General features: G+C 43.0%; 1 protein-coding gene across 1 annotated transcript in view; it reads left to right on the top strand.

Annotated features, from left to right (window-relative positions):
- BANP (BTG3 associated nuclear protein) overlaps positions 1-18540 on the top strand; it is a 98468-nt gene that overhangs the window by 58758 nt on the left and 21170 nt on the right. The window contains exons 10-14 of the mRNA XM_087827210.1: positions 3419-3586; positions 4798-4824; positions 6350-6480; positions 8084-8146; positions 11125-11163. Of these exons, the coding sequence (XP_087683336.1) occupies positions 3419-3586; positions 4798-4824; positions 6350-6480; positions 8084-8146; positions 11125-11163 (428 nt within the window). The remainder of the gene's footprint in view (positions 1-3418; positions 3587-4797; positions 4825-6349; positions 6481-8083; positions 8147-11124; positions 11164-18540) is intronic.

Genomic DNA, 18540 nt, shown 5'->3' with positions numbered 1-18540 from the left:
CACCCACCAAGGATGCAAGATTACATGCTCTGTTCATTTGATTTCCTCTGTTCCTCTTTCCCACAATGTGTCTCAGCCCCTCTGTGGGGCTCATTATTTGAGAGCTGGGAATCTGGTTTTGTGATTTGAACCACCAGTGTTAACCATGGGCGTTCTGGAAAGTGGGAAGGCAATTAACAGTGACGGACTCTTCGGATCTCTAGGAAGTGGCCAGACAGCTTGCCAGCAAAGCAGACGGGCCAGCTCGCAGGGGCCATCTTTCCGGGGGTGGCCCAGGGGGCTTGTCTGCTGAACAGCTCCCCCACAAAGATACTGAGAGGGCTATGTGGCTCTCCCTCTGGATGAGATGGCTGTGCAGTGCCCCAGGGACCCTGTACACTGGGGCAGCGAATTGGAAATGACCTTAGAGTTGTGCCTGTGTCTACTCAGGGTAGCCAGGGTGATAGCCTAGCTAGCCATGGGAGTCATGCCAGCAGAGGCTATGTTGTGAGATAGATGTCATCTTCTCCCAGGTCCCCTGAGCATCCCCCAGTGGGTCTCTTGGGTGCTGTTGAGGGGCAGAGGGAAGTACTCCTGGGATTTATGCTGTCACCATTTCTTCTCCACTTGGGTGGGCACTGGGAGACCTGAATTTTAAATCCGGGTCTCACTCCTAAGTGATAATTCAACTTGTAATTGAAGTGAGGATAATGGCATTCTTGTTTCATGAGGTTTGCTTATGAACATTAAATAACTTAAGAGGTAAAATGCTTCACAAGTGTGAAGTACCAGCTGAGTTCAAATGAACACTTTTGGAAAAGTCAGAACAGCAGTATCCAGTAGAGTGTGTGGTCAGGAGGCTGCACCCTCTATCAGCGCTCCTTCCTGGAGTTGCCCGCTGATGCCACAGGGTTTCTGAGGGCAGAGCTGTGCCCCATTCCATCCATCCTCCTGTTCTCTCCCCCAGGGCTCTCAGCAGGGGAACATTTGTGTTGCTGATTCATTAGTTAGTTTTTCTTGGCAGTCATCAGGATGGCATTTGCCATCCAGTTGAGTCTTGAGTTGCTTTTGGAAGGAATTATGTAATATGATGTCTTAGGAGAATTTAAAAATGGATAATATATAACTACATAAATGTATATTTTTTTCTTCAAAGGATATAAGCCAGGTTTTTAACTGGCAAATTGGTTTTTACAAGTTGAATTTACATGTTAATGTTTTTGCTCATTTCTTATATTTATACACCCATGTGTGTCTTGTATATATTTTCTGTTCCTGACAAGTTTTTAAAATTGTGTATAATTTCATTAATCCTTTGAGGCATTTGGAAAGTTTTTTTCCTTGAGTGTGAGGGTGTGAGAACAGGAGGAGGGTTTGTAGAATGTTTCTCTTTATTGAAGGATATACCTAATAAGATATTTTGATACTGTGTGTGATTGCTGTTTTTTTCCTTGTCTTGGAGACCACAGTTGTAGTTGGGCTCCTCTGCAACTACAGCCAGGAGTTGAGTTCTTTTGTAGCTACATAACTTTAGTTCTGGTAGTTGCATTTCCCTGTAACTACAGTCAGGCGTTGGGTTCTCCTGTAGCTACATAACTGTAGTTCTGGCAGTTGCACTCCCCTGTAACTATAGCCGGGAGTTGGGTTCTCTGGTGAGTATACAGTTAATATTTGGGTTCTGCAACTACAGCAGTGGTTGAGTTTTCTTGTCACTAACGTTGGTCCCTAACCCAGAACTTTGTGAGGCCACCCCCTGCACCTAAAGCCATAACCTGCATGTAGCAATCACTTAGTAGATATTAATTAATGATTCTGTGAATATTTCAGAGATGACCTGAAAATCAGAAAGCAAAGAGTTGCTGCTTCATTTATGTATTTCCTTTTATGCATGAGGATTACAAAGTGGTAAAACTACCTCAGGTTTTTGTTATTTTTGATCCTATAAATTTTACCCCTCCTTAACCCAGTTTCTTTTTTATCTAGATTACAAAAATTTTTGTTTTCATTATATTTAGAATCAAAGATGTTTTAAGGAGATGCTCATAGAAAAATCCAGAAATGTCTTTCCAAGACAAAAGAAACTTTCGATACTTAATATGGTACTTAAGAACTTGATTCCCTTTGTTTTTAATTATTTGTAGTATTTTGGTCTTGACAGGAACAGATTTTAGGAATTGTGAATCAAGTTAATTCTCAGTAGATGGTCCTAACTTAATGCTCTTAGTAGTCAAAACAGGATGTTTTTCAGCTTAATCTTTTTATTATTCAATTTTTGAATTACATCCATTTGTTTTTCCATTAATCAGGGAAGTTTCATAAGCCAGCTAGAGAGAAGGTCACCCTGCTGAAGCATTTCTTATGGTTCCCACATTCATGATCATTACTTTCTGTTGATTCAGCATAAAGAAGAGGTGGTATGGTCTAGTAGGCAGGGTTGCAGTGAGAGGTCTCCATCTGCTACCCAGTGGCCTCTCATATCACTGGATCCCTTGTTGATAAGGGGTCTCTGGATGCTGTTCAGTCACATATAGAGAGCTGTCTGTGATGTAAGAGGTTAACAAATGTGAGTGCCATTAAGATGCTCTGTTGAGCTCAGGATAAACTGTTGGACTGCAAGACTACATGCACCCTCCGTAGCCAGCAGTTCCATGGAGGTAGAGCCCATGTATTTGTATGTGCGGGACTCTAGGCAATAAAACATCACCTCTGCCCTTAGGGAGTTTCCATTCTGATTGGGGAGGCAGATGGAAACACATAGAGAGTTATACATAAACCAGGAGCAGACTCAAGTAGCAATGGAGATGTTTTAAGAGTTGTCACCAAGTCATCGTGTGTTGTAGCATCTACTATGGGCCTGTATAGTCTTAGTTCTTGGAATAAATGGGTGCACAAAACAAAGATCCCTGTATCTGGGAGAGAAACAAAGAGTAAACACAATAAATGTATAAATTCTCTAAGTTGTTAGAGACCCAGGACAGGTAGAGGTGAGAGGAACCTTGGGGTCAAAGGGGCCGGATAAGGGTAGGATTATTGAGGTCCTATTTGAGCCAGGACTTGAAAGAAGGGAGGGAGACAGCCAGGAATATATGAATCAATAGAGCTGGAGTCTGGAAAACCAGTTCTGATAAAATTGTTGGGATCTTTGATTTGATTTTTGACATCCAAGAAGTTAGAGAAAAGTTCGTGGAGCATTTGGGAAGCTTGTGTGACCCCTCACCACCTAGCTTGTTGCCTTTTTTCTGTCTGGTGTGGATGGGTCCAGTCAGAGTTATTTAAAAGTTAAATAAATGAAAAGAATTTATAACATATAACCAGCATGCATGTCGGGGAGGCTCTCAGTCCCAATCACATTTTTATGTTCAAATTGCTCCCAAACAGCCAGGACCCAAAAGGAAGGCCTTCACCTCATGGTGCTTTTATTTGGGACGTCTTCTTCCAGGTCACCTCTTCTATAAATTTGGAATCACGGAATCTGACTGGTACCGAATAAAACAGAGCATCGACTCCAAATGCAGGACAGCCTGGCGGCGGAAACAGCGAGGCCAGAGCCTGGCCGTGAAGAGCTTCTCTCGGAGAACACCCTCCTCATCCTCATACAGTGCATCAGGTATGCCTAGGGGAGCAGCCTGAAGCAGTTTGCGTTGCAGGACTTGGGAGGCTGATCCCGAGTGAGGCCCCTCACCCGCAGAATCTAGAGCTGCCACTTGGATCCCAGTGATTCAAGCCTTAACTCTGTGTACACACATCAGTGGAAGTTATTTAGGGAATGCTGCTTCTGTGATAGGTGGGGAGCCTCAGCCAGACCCACTCGAGGTTCTTGGTGGCAATAGAAGAGGGCATGGGAACCAGGACCACCACACACTGATGCCCCGTGGGGCTGGGCAGAATGATGGGTACAGTTAGGACCATGTCGGGCTCCGTACTGAGCAGCTCTTTTACTTCCTCCCTCTGCCCAGTTATTTACCATGTTGCTCTCTGCCAGGTGTTTGGAGTAGGAGGGAACAGAGACATAGGTGGGTGGGTAAAGAGGAGAGTGGCATTCAAGTCAGGGCTTTAAAAACACCCAGGAGGGAGATGAGCGTAATTACATTCCCTTGGCCTTCAGGTGTTTGCTTGTCTGGAGAGGATGAAGAATGAGTTTCTGAGCTATTATATTTAGTCTCATGCTCCTACTAATAAACTCTGAAGCACTGCCTTCCTGCTCAGTTTGCAAGAGGCCAGAGGCTTCCTGGTCTGAGGGCTGCCGCTTCGCGAGTGCTGGAATCAGATTAGTTTTGAGAGAAACACAGAACATATTCATTTTTTAAATCAAACATTAAGAAAAGTACATTGCTTTGTAAATTTCTATTGATTTAATTGTTCTCTGTTTTAATGTACTACATACTTGGCTAAAGCTAGGTAAAGCAAAATAGGTGGTTGAAGAGACTTACGGAATTTTTGTCATTGTTCTTTTTGCATACCCAGCCTAACAAAGCAAATCTGATGTTTAAGGATATTCTGATGACAGAAATAATTCAGTAAAATGTAACTAAACCAGGATTTTGTTGTTGGTAGTAGTTCCAGCTGGGGTGTCTTGCTTACTTTTGAATTATCAGCTAACATCAAAGGAACTTCCAAATAAATGCTATAAATAAGACCCTGAGCCAAGGTTAGTACTGCCAGTTTGAACACAAACCATAAAACCACTAGTTTCAAGGCATTTAAAAAAATCAGTTTATTAAAACATTTGAGTTGCTTTCTCTTATCTAGCAACACTATACAATTTAAGGTGGCTACATTTTATTGTTTAAAATACAATTCAGCGTTTTTTCCCCACAGGTCTCATTGATGAGTTGAAGACCTTAGGTAGGCATCTGTTTAGTGCCCAATATTTTAGAGTTGCAGGGAGCCAGCTCTTACAGCTGATTTTCCACTGGACGCAGGGAAGAGCCAGCCCAGGGAGGGGAGGAGGCCCATTGGGTGGCCTGTCCTTTCTGCTTCAGTTTCTTCCAGTGGGCTCAGTGTTCCAGAGCTGCCTCAGCACTATCCCTTGATCTTGTGTCAGCATGACCACACCTGTCTCCCATCACTTGGCTGTAGATCTTGTTCTGTTCTTGATCACAAACAAGTCATCAATGCAAGTTTTTGTACTAGATTTTGATATCAGTAAAAATTACTAAACATGAATTTAAATTGGTGTTCATGTTGTATAATTATAGGGAGCTATTGATTAAATGGTAAATTCAATAATTTGAATTTTAGGTTTGGGAACCATCATACCCACGAGTCCTGTATTCTACTGGTTTTTTTTAAGAACACTGGGGACTGTTACTGTTTTTGGTTATATTTTTTAAAACCAGCAAAATGTGTTGATTTTTATTAACATTGGAGCAGACATTATTTGGTAACCTATTTAGTTTTATAGTTCTTATTAACCAGCAGAGTGGATTTTAAATATTTTGGTCAGTACCCTCTTAAAGAAGTTTGAAAAAGTGTTCTTCCTTGCATATTTTTAAGTTGGCATTTTAAAATGTTGACACCTAAAATTTTTCATTATACTTTGAAATAATTTAAAAGGATGTAATTTCTGGCATATTGCTGTATTACTTTTAAAAATATATATGTAGTGGAGTCTATATACCATGTCAATTTGATGCCCACCATTAAATTATTTAAAAAATGTTTGAAAAGTTTTTCTTTAGTAATCAGACATTTTATAACTTTTCTTTTTTCATTCATATTACTAATCCACTTCTCTCATAGAATTTCATTCGAACGTAATATGTTTTTATGTTTAAAGGTCTTCTTGATTTATCATAATTTTCTGCCACAAAATATGTGAAAATTAAATTATTTTCTGAGCCCTTAATGCTCTAAGTGTTCAAGAAAAATTTTCTCATAGAGATTTTGCAGTTAAAATTAATACATACCATCAAAACAAACATCATTTTGGATTAAAAGTAGAAAGTAAAATTTTATTTAAAGTGTATCTTTAAATAAGTGAGTGGAGTTTTTTTCTGTAGTTTAATTATCCAAAGACAGATAATACTTATTGCTGGTTTAAAACAGAATTTAATATCTAATTTTTCCTATTTTTAATTTTGTCGATATATCCTGAGGAACTCATTTAAAGAAGTAGATGAGAATAGCCTGTTCATTAGATTCCTTCTATCTACAGGTCAGAAATCTCTGTTATTTAATGCTGATTTTAATGAGCTCTACAAAATGCCTTGGTATTCATTAGGACATGTTGACTTGGATTTCAGAATGAAACTTTTCCTTTCCTCTTCTGTGGGAGTTTGGGGTGGGGATTGGGGAAGAGAAGGCAGCCTGGACTTGTGCATGTATGGCTCATCTGTTGGGCTGATGCTGAGCCTGTCTTTCCCCACAGAGAGCATGATGAGCACGCCGCCACCCGCCACTGAGATACCACAGCCCCAGCCACAGGCCCTGCACTACGCCTTGGCCAATGCCCAGCAGGTCCAGATCCACCAGATTGGAGAGGACGGACAGGTCCAAGTAGTATGTACCCTTCTGCTAGTCTGTCTCCATGAATGAATTGGAGGGGAGGGTGCGGTGGGGATTGGGAAGGCCAAGACCAGTCCTCCCTGCGTTTCTGGATCACATGGATAGCTTGGGATGAGGGAAAAGTGCAAGTTAAAGTAGAAGTAGTTAGGGTGTGAGCTCTTACGTTTCATAATGAGGGTGATTACTGAGTGGCCATGTCATTGTCAAGGGCCCTTCATGGCCCCCCACTGTGCTATGCCCAATGGTCATTGTCAGCTCTAAGGGTCCATGATTCTGCCTGTCTTCCTGGGAGTTGTCATAGATATATCATAGATATTTTCTCATTTCAGAAACACAGGCACCCCTTTACTGGGGGAAGAAAAAGTAATTTCCTTCTGGGGTCAGTGGCAAAAGCTGGTGGCTTCAGTTATTGTGTAGCACTTTCTTTTGATTGTGGGATATGTGCTGAGCTCGTGTGGGCAGTTAGCTCAACAATGAGCTAACTGTCTGTGGCAGTGCCAGCCCAGGTGGAAGTTCCTCCAGATCCTGTATGGGTCCTGTGGCTGAGGTGTCAGGGGCAGGAACTTTGCTAGGGAATGGGACCGTTTCAGTGTGCCCCTGGGATCCTTTTGATGTTTGAGTCACGCCCAGACTCTTTTTGTATGGCTGCATCACCAGGGCTTTCTCCAGGAACCCCGATTTCATCTCAGGGTGGCCTCAGTTTGTTGTTGCACTCAGGACACTGCCTAGAAAGGGGTGGGCTTCCAGAAAGTGCCGATGAGGACTTTCAGATGGGTTTTTTTCTTCTTTCAGAGGAGATGAAGCATTTGTGAATAGTGAATTCTTTGTTTAATTGACAGCTATGAAGCCAGCTGCTCTTACCTTAGAAAGTTTTGTGAAAGAATTCCAGAATAGATAACTTGGATACAGGGTTTACATAGACATAGTAAAATGAAATCAATAGAAATTTCTACAGTAGTTATTTGCCTGTAGCTACAGATATAAATGCATTGTATAGTTGGATGCTTGATTTATTTGTGTTTATTCCAGCTGTTTAAATAGTCATGTAAGTGTTTCTTTGGTTTAAAAAATATTGCCTGACTTGTTTTCGGTGTAGATGCACATGTACATCTCCCCTCCCCGCAATCCCACACCGCTGTGTAGCCATCCTGCACTCCCAGATCGCTGGGAGACTCTGCCGTGTAGTTCCACGAGGTCTCCGATCACTCTGAGTTAATAGTGTGATTTTTAAAAAAAAGTTATTCTGATTTTCTGGAAAATTCTGTTTCCTTTTTCTGTATGTCCTTCACCTTCTGAAATTTGCTGGTTTAGTTTAAGCAAATTTAAAGACTTAACAGAATTTTCCTAGGCCCCATTGCTTTAAGAATTACTGCAAAATGTTTTGTATGTGTTACATACCAAAAGTTTTCATTTCAAGGGGCTATTTAGTAGCTGATACTATGCACATATTATATTGCACTATTCAGGGTTTAGCTGTCTTTTTTTGAATTGTGAGCAGATAATCAAGAAAAAAATTTCGGAAAGCATTTTCTGTTTCCTCTAGTTTTGATTTTCTTCTGATGCTTCTTGTTATCTTCTCTCGCTGCGGATCCCACAGGGTCACCTTCACATCGCTCAGGTGCCTCAAGGGGAGCAGGTACAGATCACGCAGGACAGTGAGGTGAGTTGTGGCCACAGCACTTCCCAGGGCCCACTGTATGCCTGAGGGCTTTCTGCATTCTGACCTTTGTCAAATGAGGTGGACAACTGGGAGTCCCCAGACAACACGATGCCCAGCATTGACCAACTGTCTCTCGTTTCCTTGGGCACAGACTCCTGGCCTTACCTGTCCTGCTCTTGCTACACTGATGGTTTATCTGGGCAGCCCCATCTGGTTTTCTTTGCCAACACTTGCTATATCCAGGTTTTTGCTCCTGGCTAGAGCTGCCCTCTGAGCTCTCCTTTTCTCCAGCCCACCCTGCTTTTCTCGTCTTCCCACATGAGATGCAGACCTAGCCCCCAGCATTGCTCTCTGGCCCTGCTCTCCCGCCCAGGGAGCTCCCCAGCATGCCAGAGTGGGAAAAGCAGGAGGTGGGGCCCTGCTCCTGTGACTGTGACCTCACAAGTTCTCCTCACCTCCATGGGCCTTGGCTGTCTCTGGAGGATCAATGTGCATATTGTGGGTTGGTTTGGTGAGATAGCATGTGTGTGTCCTGCAAGTTTTCAGTGCATCTTTTCATGGTTCTCCTCACTCCTGCCACTTCTAGAATTCCCTCAGCTGCCTTAAGTTCATGAGATCCAGGCTTCTTATCACTGGTGGCAGTGCTTCGGCATTCTACTTTTCATTAATTGTAATTCACGATAAGGACAGAATGCAGGGACCAGCTGCAGAAATGCTCTTGCATATGCGTATCAGCTGCTATGGGGGTCGGTGCATGAAGGTCAGGTAGACCCTGGGTTGTTGGAAGGTGAGGCTAGACAGTCATGGTGCTGATATTCTCTGGAGCTCCTCTTGGGGAATCTTGCCTTTCCTGCCTTGTACAGGGCATAAGTGGTTGGTGGCTATCTGTTGCGGGGACACCATTGGTTGTTTCCTACAGCACAGGATAGCGTCAGCAGACTCAGTGTACTTGGCTTCCTCTGACTTTGTCCCATGGCTGCCGAGCAGTGCACATGCCCTCTGCTAACCCAGCGTGATAGGGAACGGCGTGCCCCCTGCAGTGTGGGCTGGGTGTTGAAGAACATACTTGTTTCTAGGCCGGGAAGATAGTACCAGATAGAACACACCTGCACTGTGGTGTGTTCTTACATGGTGTCAGGGTTCCTCACACACCAACCTGGAAAGCAGGTACAGAATCAGCAGTAACTGTGAAAGTCCTGACTTGTCAAAGAGCCTTTTAGGAGGACCTCTCGAGGGAAGCGTTTGACTAGTTTAGTGGTGCCTGATAGCGTTTCAGAGGTGCGTTGTGGACATTTCTCTGTATTCTAGCAGCAACCTAGGCTGCTTTCCTTAAGTAGATATGACATGAGAGCCCTTTTGACTTTTCAGTTCCTAGAACCTAGGGGGCTGAGGAGGCAGTGGCAGTGGCAGTAATTTGCTTACTGTCTCGAGTATGAGTCCTTTGCTGAGCTCTCCTTTTGCGCACCTTGCTGTGCTGGCTGTTGCTGCTGTAAAAATGTGAGTTAGAGGCTCCCGACAGTATACGGAGGTGATTGTGCTAGGAGGGCTAGAAGCGACGTGCATTCACTGGTGCAGAGAATGGGGGGCTCGTGAGAGAGGGGCTCTGGGATGCTTTATAAGGGAAGTTCTTTCATTCAGACCCTGAAGGTTGTCAGTGGGCCCAGCATGCAAAGGGAGGAGATAGCATAGGTTCTGAGGGGAGAACGGGGATACCTGGCTGAGTGAATTCCTGTGAGAGGAACAGTTAATACCTGGTCAGAGGGGGTTGATTCATTCATAGGAATGATTAGTTCACTAATCTTCATGTGGCCAAATGAGCGAATGGGAGAAAGCACACTGGCGTAGCTAAAGCTTCGGGCAGGGGAAGGAGAGCAGCAGACAGTGAACTTGAAGATGGTTCTGGAAGGCCTGACCGTCAGAGTTAAGGAGCTGGATGGCAATGGGAGAGGAATCTGCTAGCTCACCCTAATGCAGGTTGTAAGGAAACCCACAGACTAAGCAGGGTGTCCCTTTGAGGGACAGGGCGACTTCATTTTTAAAGGCACTGACAAGTGGAGGCCAACTGAGAGGTATCAGCCTAGAAGGCACGTACACTCAGTCACGATGCTTGATTTGCTGGTAGTCATTGGGAAAGAAGGAAAATTGATATAATAATAAAAGGAATGAATCAACATACATTTGTTTTTTACATTGTTTTTGCTAAAGAAATCATTAGAATGTTCCTTAATTTTAATTTTTTAAATCAATTCTCCCCCTCTTCAGTTTTCATAACTGAATCCCTCTTGTGTAAATAATCCAATATTTTTTTTATTCCATTAGGAATTGCATGCAATGAATTAGAAGAAATTGCTGATAGTACTAATGATTACTTTGTAATAAGTTATAATATGCAGTTGTCTTCTTATCACAATCAAGTTTTACCTTGTTCACTTAAAAATTAATTATTTTGTCAAAATGAGGATGTCTGCAAAGGGACATTTAACAGAACATACCAAACTTAAAGCAATTGTTATTTTTTTAAATATGTGAAAATGAATTTCCAACTGGTGAGATCCCAGTACGCCTGTGATCTGGTTAATTGCATTGTGTTCTGCCAATTTCTTGCTTGTGATAATGCACTATTATCATGTAAGGTGTCCCCCTGGGGAAAGCTGAGTGATGGGTATAGGACCTCTGTCTATACCACTTTTGATTCTTTTTGTGAGTCTAAAATTATCTCAAAATAAAAGTTAGAAAAAAATTACAGTTGCATTTGCGGTCAGAGGGATACAGTGGGTTTGTTTTTATAAGAAAAAATAGTAACCTGTAAACTCAGCTTAAATATTTTGCTTTGGGTTTTTATTGCTATGAGGGTTGAGTTTTTATAGAATTGTTGTAACTGGTTTTGCTGGTATTCACCAATGGCATCGGGAAGTTCCTGCCACTAGGTCTTGAAATTAGTTTTGTTCTTGATTGCTCTTTTTTCATCCATTTTACAGGGCAATCTACAGATACACCATGTGGGACAGGATGGGCAGGTAAGTGCTCGCCTGCCTTCACTTCGTGCTGCTTTCTGTGGTGGATGGTCAGACCCTGCATTGCCACAGGGAGGGAGTGAGGAAGGGGAACCAGAGGGAGTCGTTGCATTAGCCCCAGGGAAATACTGGCTTTACTCTTGGTGGCTAAGGACATGCTGAAGGAAGTGGGACATATACACTGCGGGGCTCTGGGCTACATCTGCTTCTCTGGGGTTTCAGGTAGCTCTTTGTCTTACAGATGAAAACTCCCATCAGTTTATCCCCATTTTCTATGAATTGACATGTTGTTGATCACTGTGTTTGTATAGTAGCTATATATCAGAACAAGGTAGATTTTGTTCATGGGTATTGCTGTCAAACTCCAGCTATTGCCTTTTTTCTAGTCTCGACAAAAAGTAACACACTTGATATGACTTTTCCTTACAAAGTGAAGAGTGCCAACTGTGAGGGTTTCTAGGGAGTGCTTTGCTTTCTAAGATCTAGTGAAATTGCTGGTAAATTCAAGGGTTAAAATCTTCATGTCCTTTTGAAGAGTTTCTATTAAAGTGATGTTTGTAATTATGACAAAGAGCCTGGATGATCTTCCTTTTTTATAAAACTTATGAACCATAAACACAGAGCTTGTTTACTGTCAAGATAATGCTTGTTATTTTCAAAACCAAGTGCAAACTCCCCTTTGAAACACCTGTTTTCCCGTCATCATCGGTGAGGGCCTGATTTCTGCTGGGAGTAGATCGTGGAGAACATGTGTTGCTGGACTAGGAAGTGAAAGAGTAGTTACACCCCTTGGATTTTTCTCTTGAACCCTCAGAGCGCCTCGGGAGAATTGCAGCAGACCTTAAAGCATTTGTTTAAACTGGAGTTTCTTGGTTTGAAAGTTTCTTCTTGAACATACACATGAGGTTTTAATCAGTGTCCTGAAGCAGTATTAATATATAAATATAACTTTGCTGCCATGGAAAAGAGCCCAAAAGCTAAAGAATTGCAAATTAAAAAAAAATTCACAGTTGTTTCTCTGAGCTGTCTTGGTGATAAAGTTGTGATCCAGGCCCAGTAGAAGTCAGTTCTCAGCAGCTTCAATTTGATGTTTCTTTTGAAGAGACGAGATGTCGGGCTGGGGTAGGGGATAAACTATCAGAAATTTATCTCTTTGTTTTTGACAATTTAGTGGGTTTGTATTCATACTGAGAGTGAGATTTGATCCTAATTAAAATGTTGCTGGACTTCAGTTGATGAGAAAAATAAGTCTGTTGCTTCTGATTTTCCCGTTGTTTCTGCCTATATTCCTGAGCAGAATACCACCAGGGATTTTGAAATATAATCAGGTTTTTATATTATGTTGCTATCATGTCACTGTTTATAATCAGGCAACACAATTACACATAAGTCTTGAAGGCAGAGAACCCAACTTTTGTGGACAGGTATAGCAGGCACATAAGCTTCATCCATAGTTGTCAACTCAGGATGGACTCCTACAGTTCACATCGGAATAGTCATCTTCTGAAACTTCTCCAAACAGGAGTGTTTTCTGTGCTCTCCCATTCTGCACATTCACCAAGTGCTGCTGCTTCGCCAGAGTTTGTGTCCATGGCTCATCGGGCTGTTTATACGAGCAGTCGGGATTTACCACCGATTTATATCTGTTCAAGCATGTCTTTCTCCAGGTTCCCACTAACTGTTTCTCTTAGTAACCTCACTACAAAATAAATAGAACTACTGCACTGATCTCTTTCTGTGTCATACAAATAATAATTAGTCATCTGAATTCTGCCTATAAAATCCCATGCTGCCTTCCCACCTTCACCTGATTCTCATTGTTGGTCACATTTTTGTGACCTCCAGTTAAAGACAGAACGTAAGTAAAGGACGGACTGATGCTGATGGTGGCTAAGGGGATTTTGGAACCCAGCGCCTTTTTCTTTTTTAAAGGAAACTCTGCTTCCTGATTTAAATAAACAGTTATGTGTTCATAAGAAGCTGCCCTTTTCTGTTAAACATCTGTTTAGCTAATCCTTTCTTGTTTTTCATTGTGGAAATAGTTTTTTGTTATTTTATCATCTATCCAGTTCTTGTTCCTGTTGAGTAAGTTATCTGTTAAGTTATCCTGCTCATAACAGCTTTGTTTTCTAAATTGACCAAGTACTTGTGAAACAGAATAGTGTTTTGCAAGACACAGAACACCCCACTCAACCCAATATCACTGGTAGGGCTGACTAAGATACATAGCAGTGCAGGAGGCAGGATCACCTGTTGTCCCATCTCTCCCCTCTCCCCACACCACCTCCGTCTCTGTCTCTTTTCTTTCCCCTTTTCTTTCCCTTCTCTCTAGTCTCTCTCACGCCCACAAGGGGATAGGCCCTAGGCATCTAGGGCTCTTTCCCCTTTAGCCAGACTTGGCCTTAGAATCTTCCCTCCTTACCGCTCCAGGCAGCTACTCCCAGTTTCCAGTCCCGGTATAAGTGTTGGTGTTTGATTTACTGAAAACTAACACCAGGCTCACTCCAGTTTTGTGGGGCAAAAGGTGTTGAATAGCTGCCTCAACTCTGGGGAACAGAAAATGCTCCTGAATTATAGAAGCTCACAAAGAAATTTATGTATTAGTGACATAATTTAAAAATTACATAAAAATGACTATCACAAAATTACATGTCTTTTTAGTTCATAGATTCACTGACTGTCTCATCAGCTTCATGCGGAATTCTTACTCGGTGGGTGTTAAATGCTATTTAAGTCTGATTAAGCACCAACACTCAAAATCCTTTCAGAGCAGTTAAACATCCCTCAGGTGCTGGTGACCAGGAATACTTTCTTCCAGATGCTGGGGCTGTCGAGCCCCTTCCCACTTCTGTTCCTGTGATACAGTCATGTATATCACAGGCTTCCTCATTTCTCCTTCTAAGATGTGTGTTGCTGGTCTTGCTTGTGTTGGCAGAGTGTTTTCTAAGTCAGCGCAGAGCTTCTGTGAAAGCACCTCTTCCTTGGTTACCTGGCAGGAGACAGGAGGGAAATGTGTGCTGTCTGACCACTGCTGCTGCTGCTGCTGCTGCTGGGTCAAGTCCGCAGTGAACTTTATTTCCGGGAGAGAGATCTGATGTCTTTACATTGTGTGGAGTTTATTATACTACATTTACATAACCGTGTAACATGTTTCTGACAGTGAACCATCCTTTTTTGAGTTATATATTTTCTTTAAATTAAATATCAAGAGATCTTGGTCCTGTCCCATGTAGGGGTGTGGCATGTGGCAAGTCCGCTATGGGTCAGATGACAGCGTGTGAGCACCTGGTATGTTATAGACATGGGGGCTTAGGGCAGCAGTGTTCTAGTGCTTCCTCAGCGTGGGGAGGAAGGATCTGGAAAGATGACTAGCTTGCAGACCATGGAGAATGGGAGGTTTAATTGGAAGCTACATTTCAAGGGATGGCTGTGGCTATGAGCAGGTTTGAGGCAGCACTGGGCCTTTTGGTGTGTTCAGCTGTTTCCTGTTCTCTTCCCTCCATTTTTGGTGATGCACATCTTCTTGCGAGATCAGACGAGATCGGGTGTGTTCAGGGTGGTATGGCCGTAGACTGCACATCTTCTTATAGTGATCATTCCTTATCCTTCGTCTAATCTCTTGTTTTGTGGGGAAGCCAAATGGCCAAATTTGTTAGGGTTGAAATTAAGATTCTGTCACTAATTTTGGTTATGGGACCTTGGAGAAAGATGCATGGGCCTGAGGCTGGTCTTTCAGATATTCACAGGCATTTGTGGCTTTGTTCCAGATGACATTGTTGTTAAAAGTCACATTATTAAAAGAATTCAAACTGCGCTGATTTCTCTTGTCCCCAGTCTGACCATAGGTATACTGTTGGAGGAGTGTAGGTGACTTCTTATACTGTTACTTGCTACTGTCTCCTTTTTTTAGTCAGTGAGTATTTTTATTATTATTATTTTTTATTGTTTTTAAAAATATATATCTTTATTGATTTCATAGAGAGGAAAGGAGAGGGATAGAGAGATAGAACATCCATGATGAGAGAGTCATGGATCGGCTGCCTCCTGCACGCCCCCGACTGGAGATTGAGCCCGCCATCCGGGCATGTGCCCTGACCGGGAATCGAACCCCCATTGCCTGGATCCTGGGTCAACACTCAACTGCTGAGCCACGCCTGGCCGGGCTCAGTGATTATTTTTAAATTAGTCATTTACTGTGTGTCTTCACATCACCCTTGTAGGGAAGGTTAGGGAGAGAAGGAGCCCTGTCCTAGAGGGTCAGCTGCAGCAGCTCTGTGCCAGGAGGTCCTGCTGGGAGCAGCCTGGGATGTTGAGCCAGCTTCTGCCAGAAACAGAGGCCTTTCTCCATGGTGCCCTGCTGCCATGTTGGACCTAATGCACCTAAATCTCCTACTTACTCTCTGTCAGAGAAAGTTGGAGTTGGAGCCCCTGCCTGCCCCTGGTAGGCTCTATGATGGGGTGAGGGGTGAGAGTTGAAGCATCCATTCAGGGCTCTCGTCCCCCTGACCACACCCGTATACTCCCATGGTGCTACCTCCTGAGACCCTTGTTTTGGCCACAGAGGAGGAGGCCCTGCTTTGAGGTGGGATATTGTTTGGTAGAGAGCCAGGTGGGTGGGGGGGTCATAACTGTGGCCCAAGTCTCTCCTTCGTGCTTCCACTCAATCAGTGTGTCTTCTTGGGGCAGAGACTTCTTTCTGCTTCAGTTTCTTTGACACTGAAAAGGGACCTGCTTTAGGAAGGTGTCCCTTCCCTGAGAACAGAAGGCTGACCAGGGCTCAGCCTGGCATCTGGTTGGCTCCTGATAGACGCTTGTTGTACACATGGCCACCTCTCTGGGAGAGCAGCTTCATTTGTCCAAACCCCCAGAAACTGACCGTGCAGGCAGGACGTGAGAGTGATGAATAGGCTCTGAAGAGAGAAGTTTTTACTTTACACACTTAAAAAAGTAAGATCTGTTTTGTTCTTGAGTGATGTCACTGACCTGTGACCCTTCGTAATTCTACATGTAGATTCTGGCAGAGAACATCGTTTTAGTTTCAGTGTGTGTGTATGATTTTAGAGACATTATTTAGAAAATATATACTTAAAGTATTAATTGGGAAATGTTCCCTTCCTTGTTAAAATTATGAATGAACCTCTCAAAGAAGGTAGATCATCTGAGCCTCATGACAGTGAAGCAATTTAGATTAGAACTTAGCTTTTTAAAATGAATTAAAATGATTTGTTAAAGAAATGCCAAACATAATATAAACATGTTTTAGTAATCTTAGGGAACAGTTAGCAAGTGGAATCTTGGATGGCATGAGGCATTATGTTTGTGTTATTGAAAATCCCAGATTATGGTTCACAACGTTGCCAAGGTTTGGAGCTGGCTGACGTGTAACAGCGCAGGATGCTGGGGTTGGAAAAGGCCGAGGATGCTTGTTTTAATTCCTGGGAGAAAACTGCCAATCCCACTTCTTATCAAACTCCCATTAGGTAGAATGAACATCTTGGTCATGGCAGCCTCTTCATGTGTTTCGGTGAATGTGTTTCTTTCCCTGAACCAGGAAACTGAATTTGGTCAAACGTGACTAGAACAGTCCTCAGAGCATTCACGTTGCTTGGAAGGTTAAGGCACAGAATTCAGTTTGACTGACTTTGGTCACCATGTCTTCTCGGCCTTGCTCCTTTGTTCATAGAAGATACTTGTAAAGTTATGGGGATGTTTTAAAAACACCCAAACTTTTAAATGAATAGAATCTGGCCCAGTTTTGAGCATTGATGAAGAGTGATGAGGTTAAAAATATGTTTGGGGAGCAATCCTTAAATTCTGATGAATTGTACCTTGTGTTCATGTAACAGTGTTATTGTCCTTTCACTAGAACTTCTTTGGTCATAGCCTATAAAGTCACATCATGGTGTGCATTTTGCTGTACAGAATTCCTATTACCCCCTGTCCTGGGCCTGCCTGATGGTTCTGCTTCTCATGACACTAGCTATTCTTTAGGGTAAAGTAAAGATTCAAGCAAAAAGATGCGATTCTTAAGGAGGAGAGAGGAAAAACTCGCTTTCTGAAACGAGTGCCTTTCCTGTGAGTGAATGGTTAAGGAAGCTGAGGCCTGTGGCTTGGGCTGACAGCTGTGTGTGCTTCCTGCCTTCATCAGCCTGGAGGGTAGGAGCCCAAGCAAAGTGCTTGGTGCACATAGACAGTGTTACTTCAAAGTCCAACTCTCCCTGGGAAAACCAAGAGGATCTCTGAAACCCCTTTTAACTTTTAAGATTTGGATTTGAGCCTCAAAAGTGGGGCCTGCTACAAACAGTCCTCACAGAGTATAACAGATCAGCACTCAGACCTGGCGCCCATAGCTCAGGAAGGTGCTTGATTGGCCTGGTGCTCTCACACCCTGTGGTTTGCTGGAGGAGCTTTTTCAGGTGAGGAAGGGGAAATAACAGGATTCCCCTTAGAGGAAGGGTGGGGAGAACATGCAGAGCCTGGAGTTACTCAAGTCATGCTCTGTACTTGTCCCACCTCGCCTGTGGGACAGGTAAAGCCTTCTCTTTATAGGGAAGCCTTCGAGTTTTGAGGTCTGGTGAAACAAAGTATAGTGCGCATCTCTGTTCTGTGAATCCTTGTTAGAGCTCAGAGATGAGCCCCCGTGGGTGAGTCAGAGTTTTGGCCCTAGTGAGGCACCCTCACTCTTCAGATCCCTTCCGGAAATGCACTGGACAACAAGACTTTAGTGCGTGGGGGCTTTATGCCCTGATGTTCTAAATAGGGCAATAATAGTGCATTCCAGCCCATCCCAAACCCCCCCACCTTTTCCCCAGGTATCACTAAAACACTCTCACAACTAGGTTACGTCCACAGAGGATTTCTTCTCAATTCAGAGCCTTTATAGCACCAGTGACCTGATTTTGCAGTGCTTCACGTACTTGCTGCTGTGTCTTATGCGCTTTGCAGTAATGCACTAACATGTTGGGTGAGAATATGCTTTCTATTTACTTGGCTAGGACTATGTCCTTTAATTAAATAATTTCAAAGCTATTATCTAAATTTGACCCCAATTAGCAGTGTCCCCAGGTGCTGGCAAAAGCCAACTGTGGGCTTAGGGGGCAAACCCTTAGGAAGGTGAGGGGAAGCTGATGGGTGATACTTTTAAACCATGAGAGCAAAGACGATGGGTCAAAAGCTCACATGTAATTAATCACAGCAAGCATCAGCCCCTTCAAAATCACATGCAGCTCAAACAGTTGACTGCAAGCTTGTTATAACAGTTTTTCAATTTAAGTGATGAATTTTGGGTAAAAAATTTCTAAGTTCTTAAAGCGAATATTTGGATATTTAGTTAGCAAGAGGTACATGCTTTGGTTCTGATTAATTTGATGTGATTGAACA

Source organism: Miniopterus natalensis, chromosome 18 (assembly GCF_054644295.1).
Source record: "Miniopterus natalensis isolate mMinNat1 chromosome 18, mMinNat1.hap1, whole genome shotgun sequence".
Taxonomy (NCBI): domain Eukaryota; kingdom Metazoa; phylum Chordata; class Mammalia; order Chiroptera; family Miniopteridae; genus Miniopterus; species Miniopterus natalensis.
Note: the sequence above shows the minus strand (reverse complement) of the source record. Positions and strands in the feature narration are given on the sequence as shown.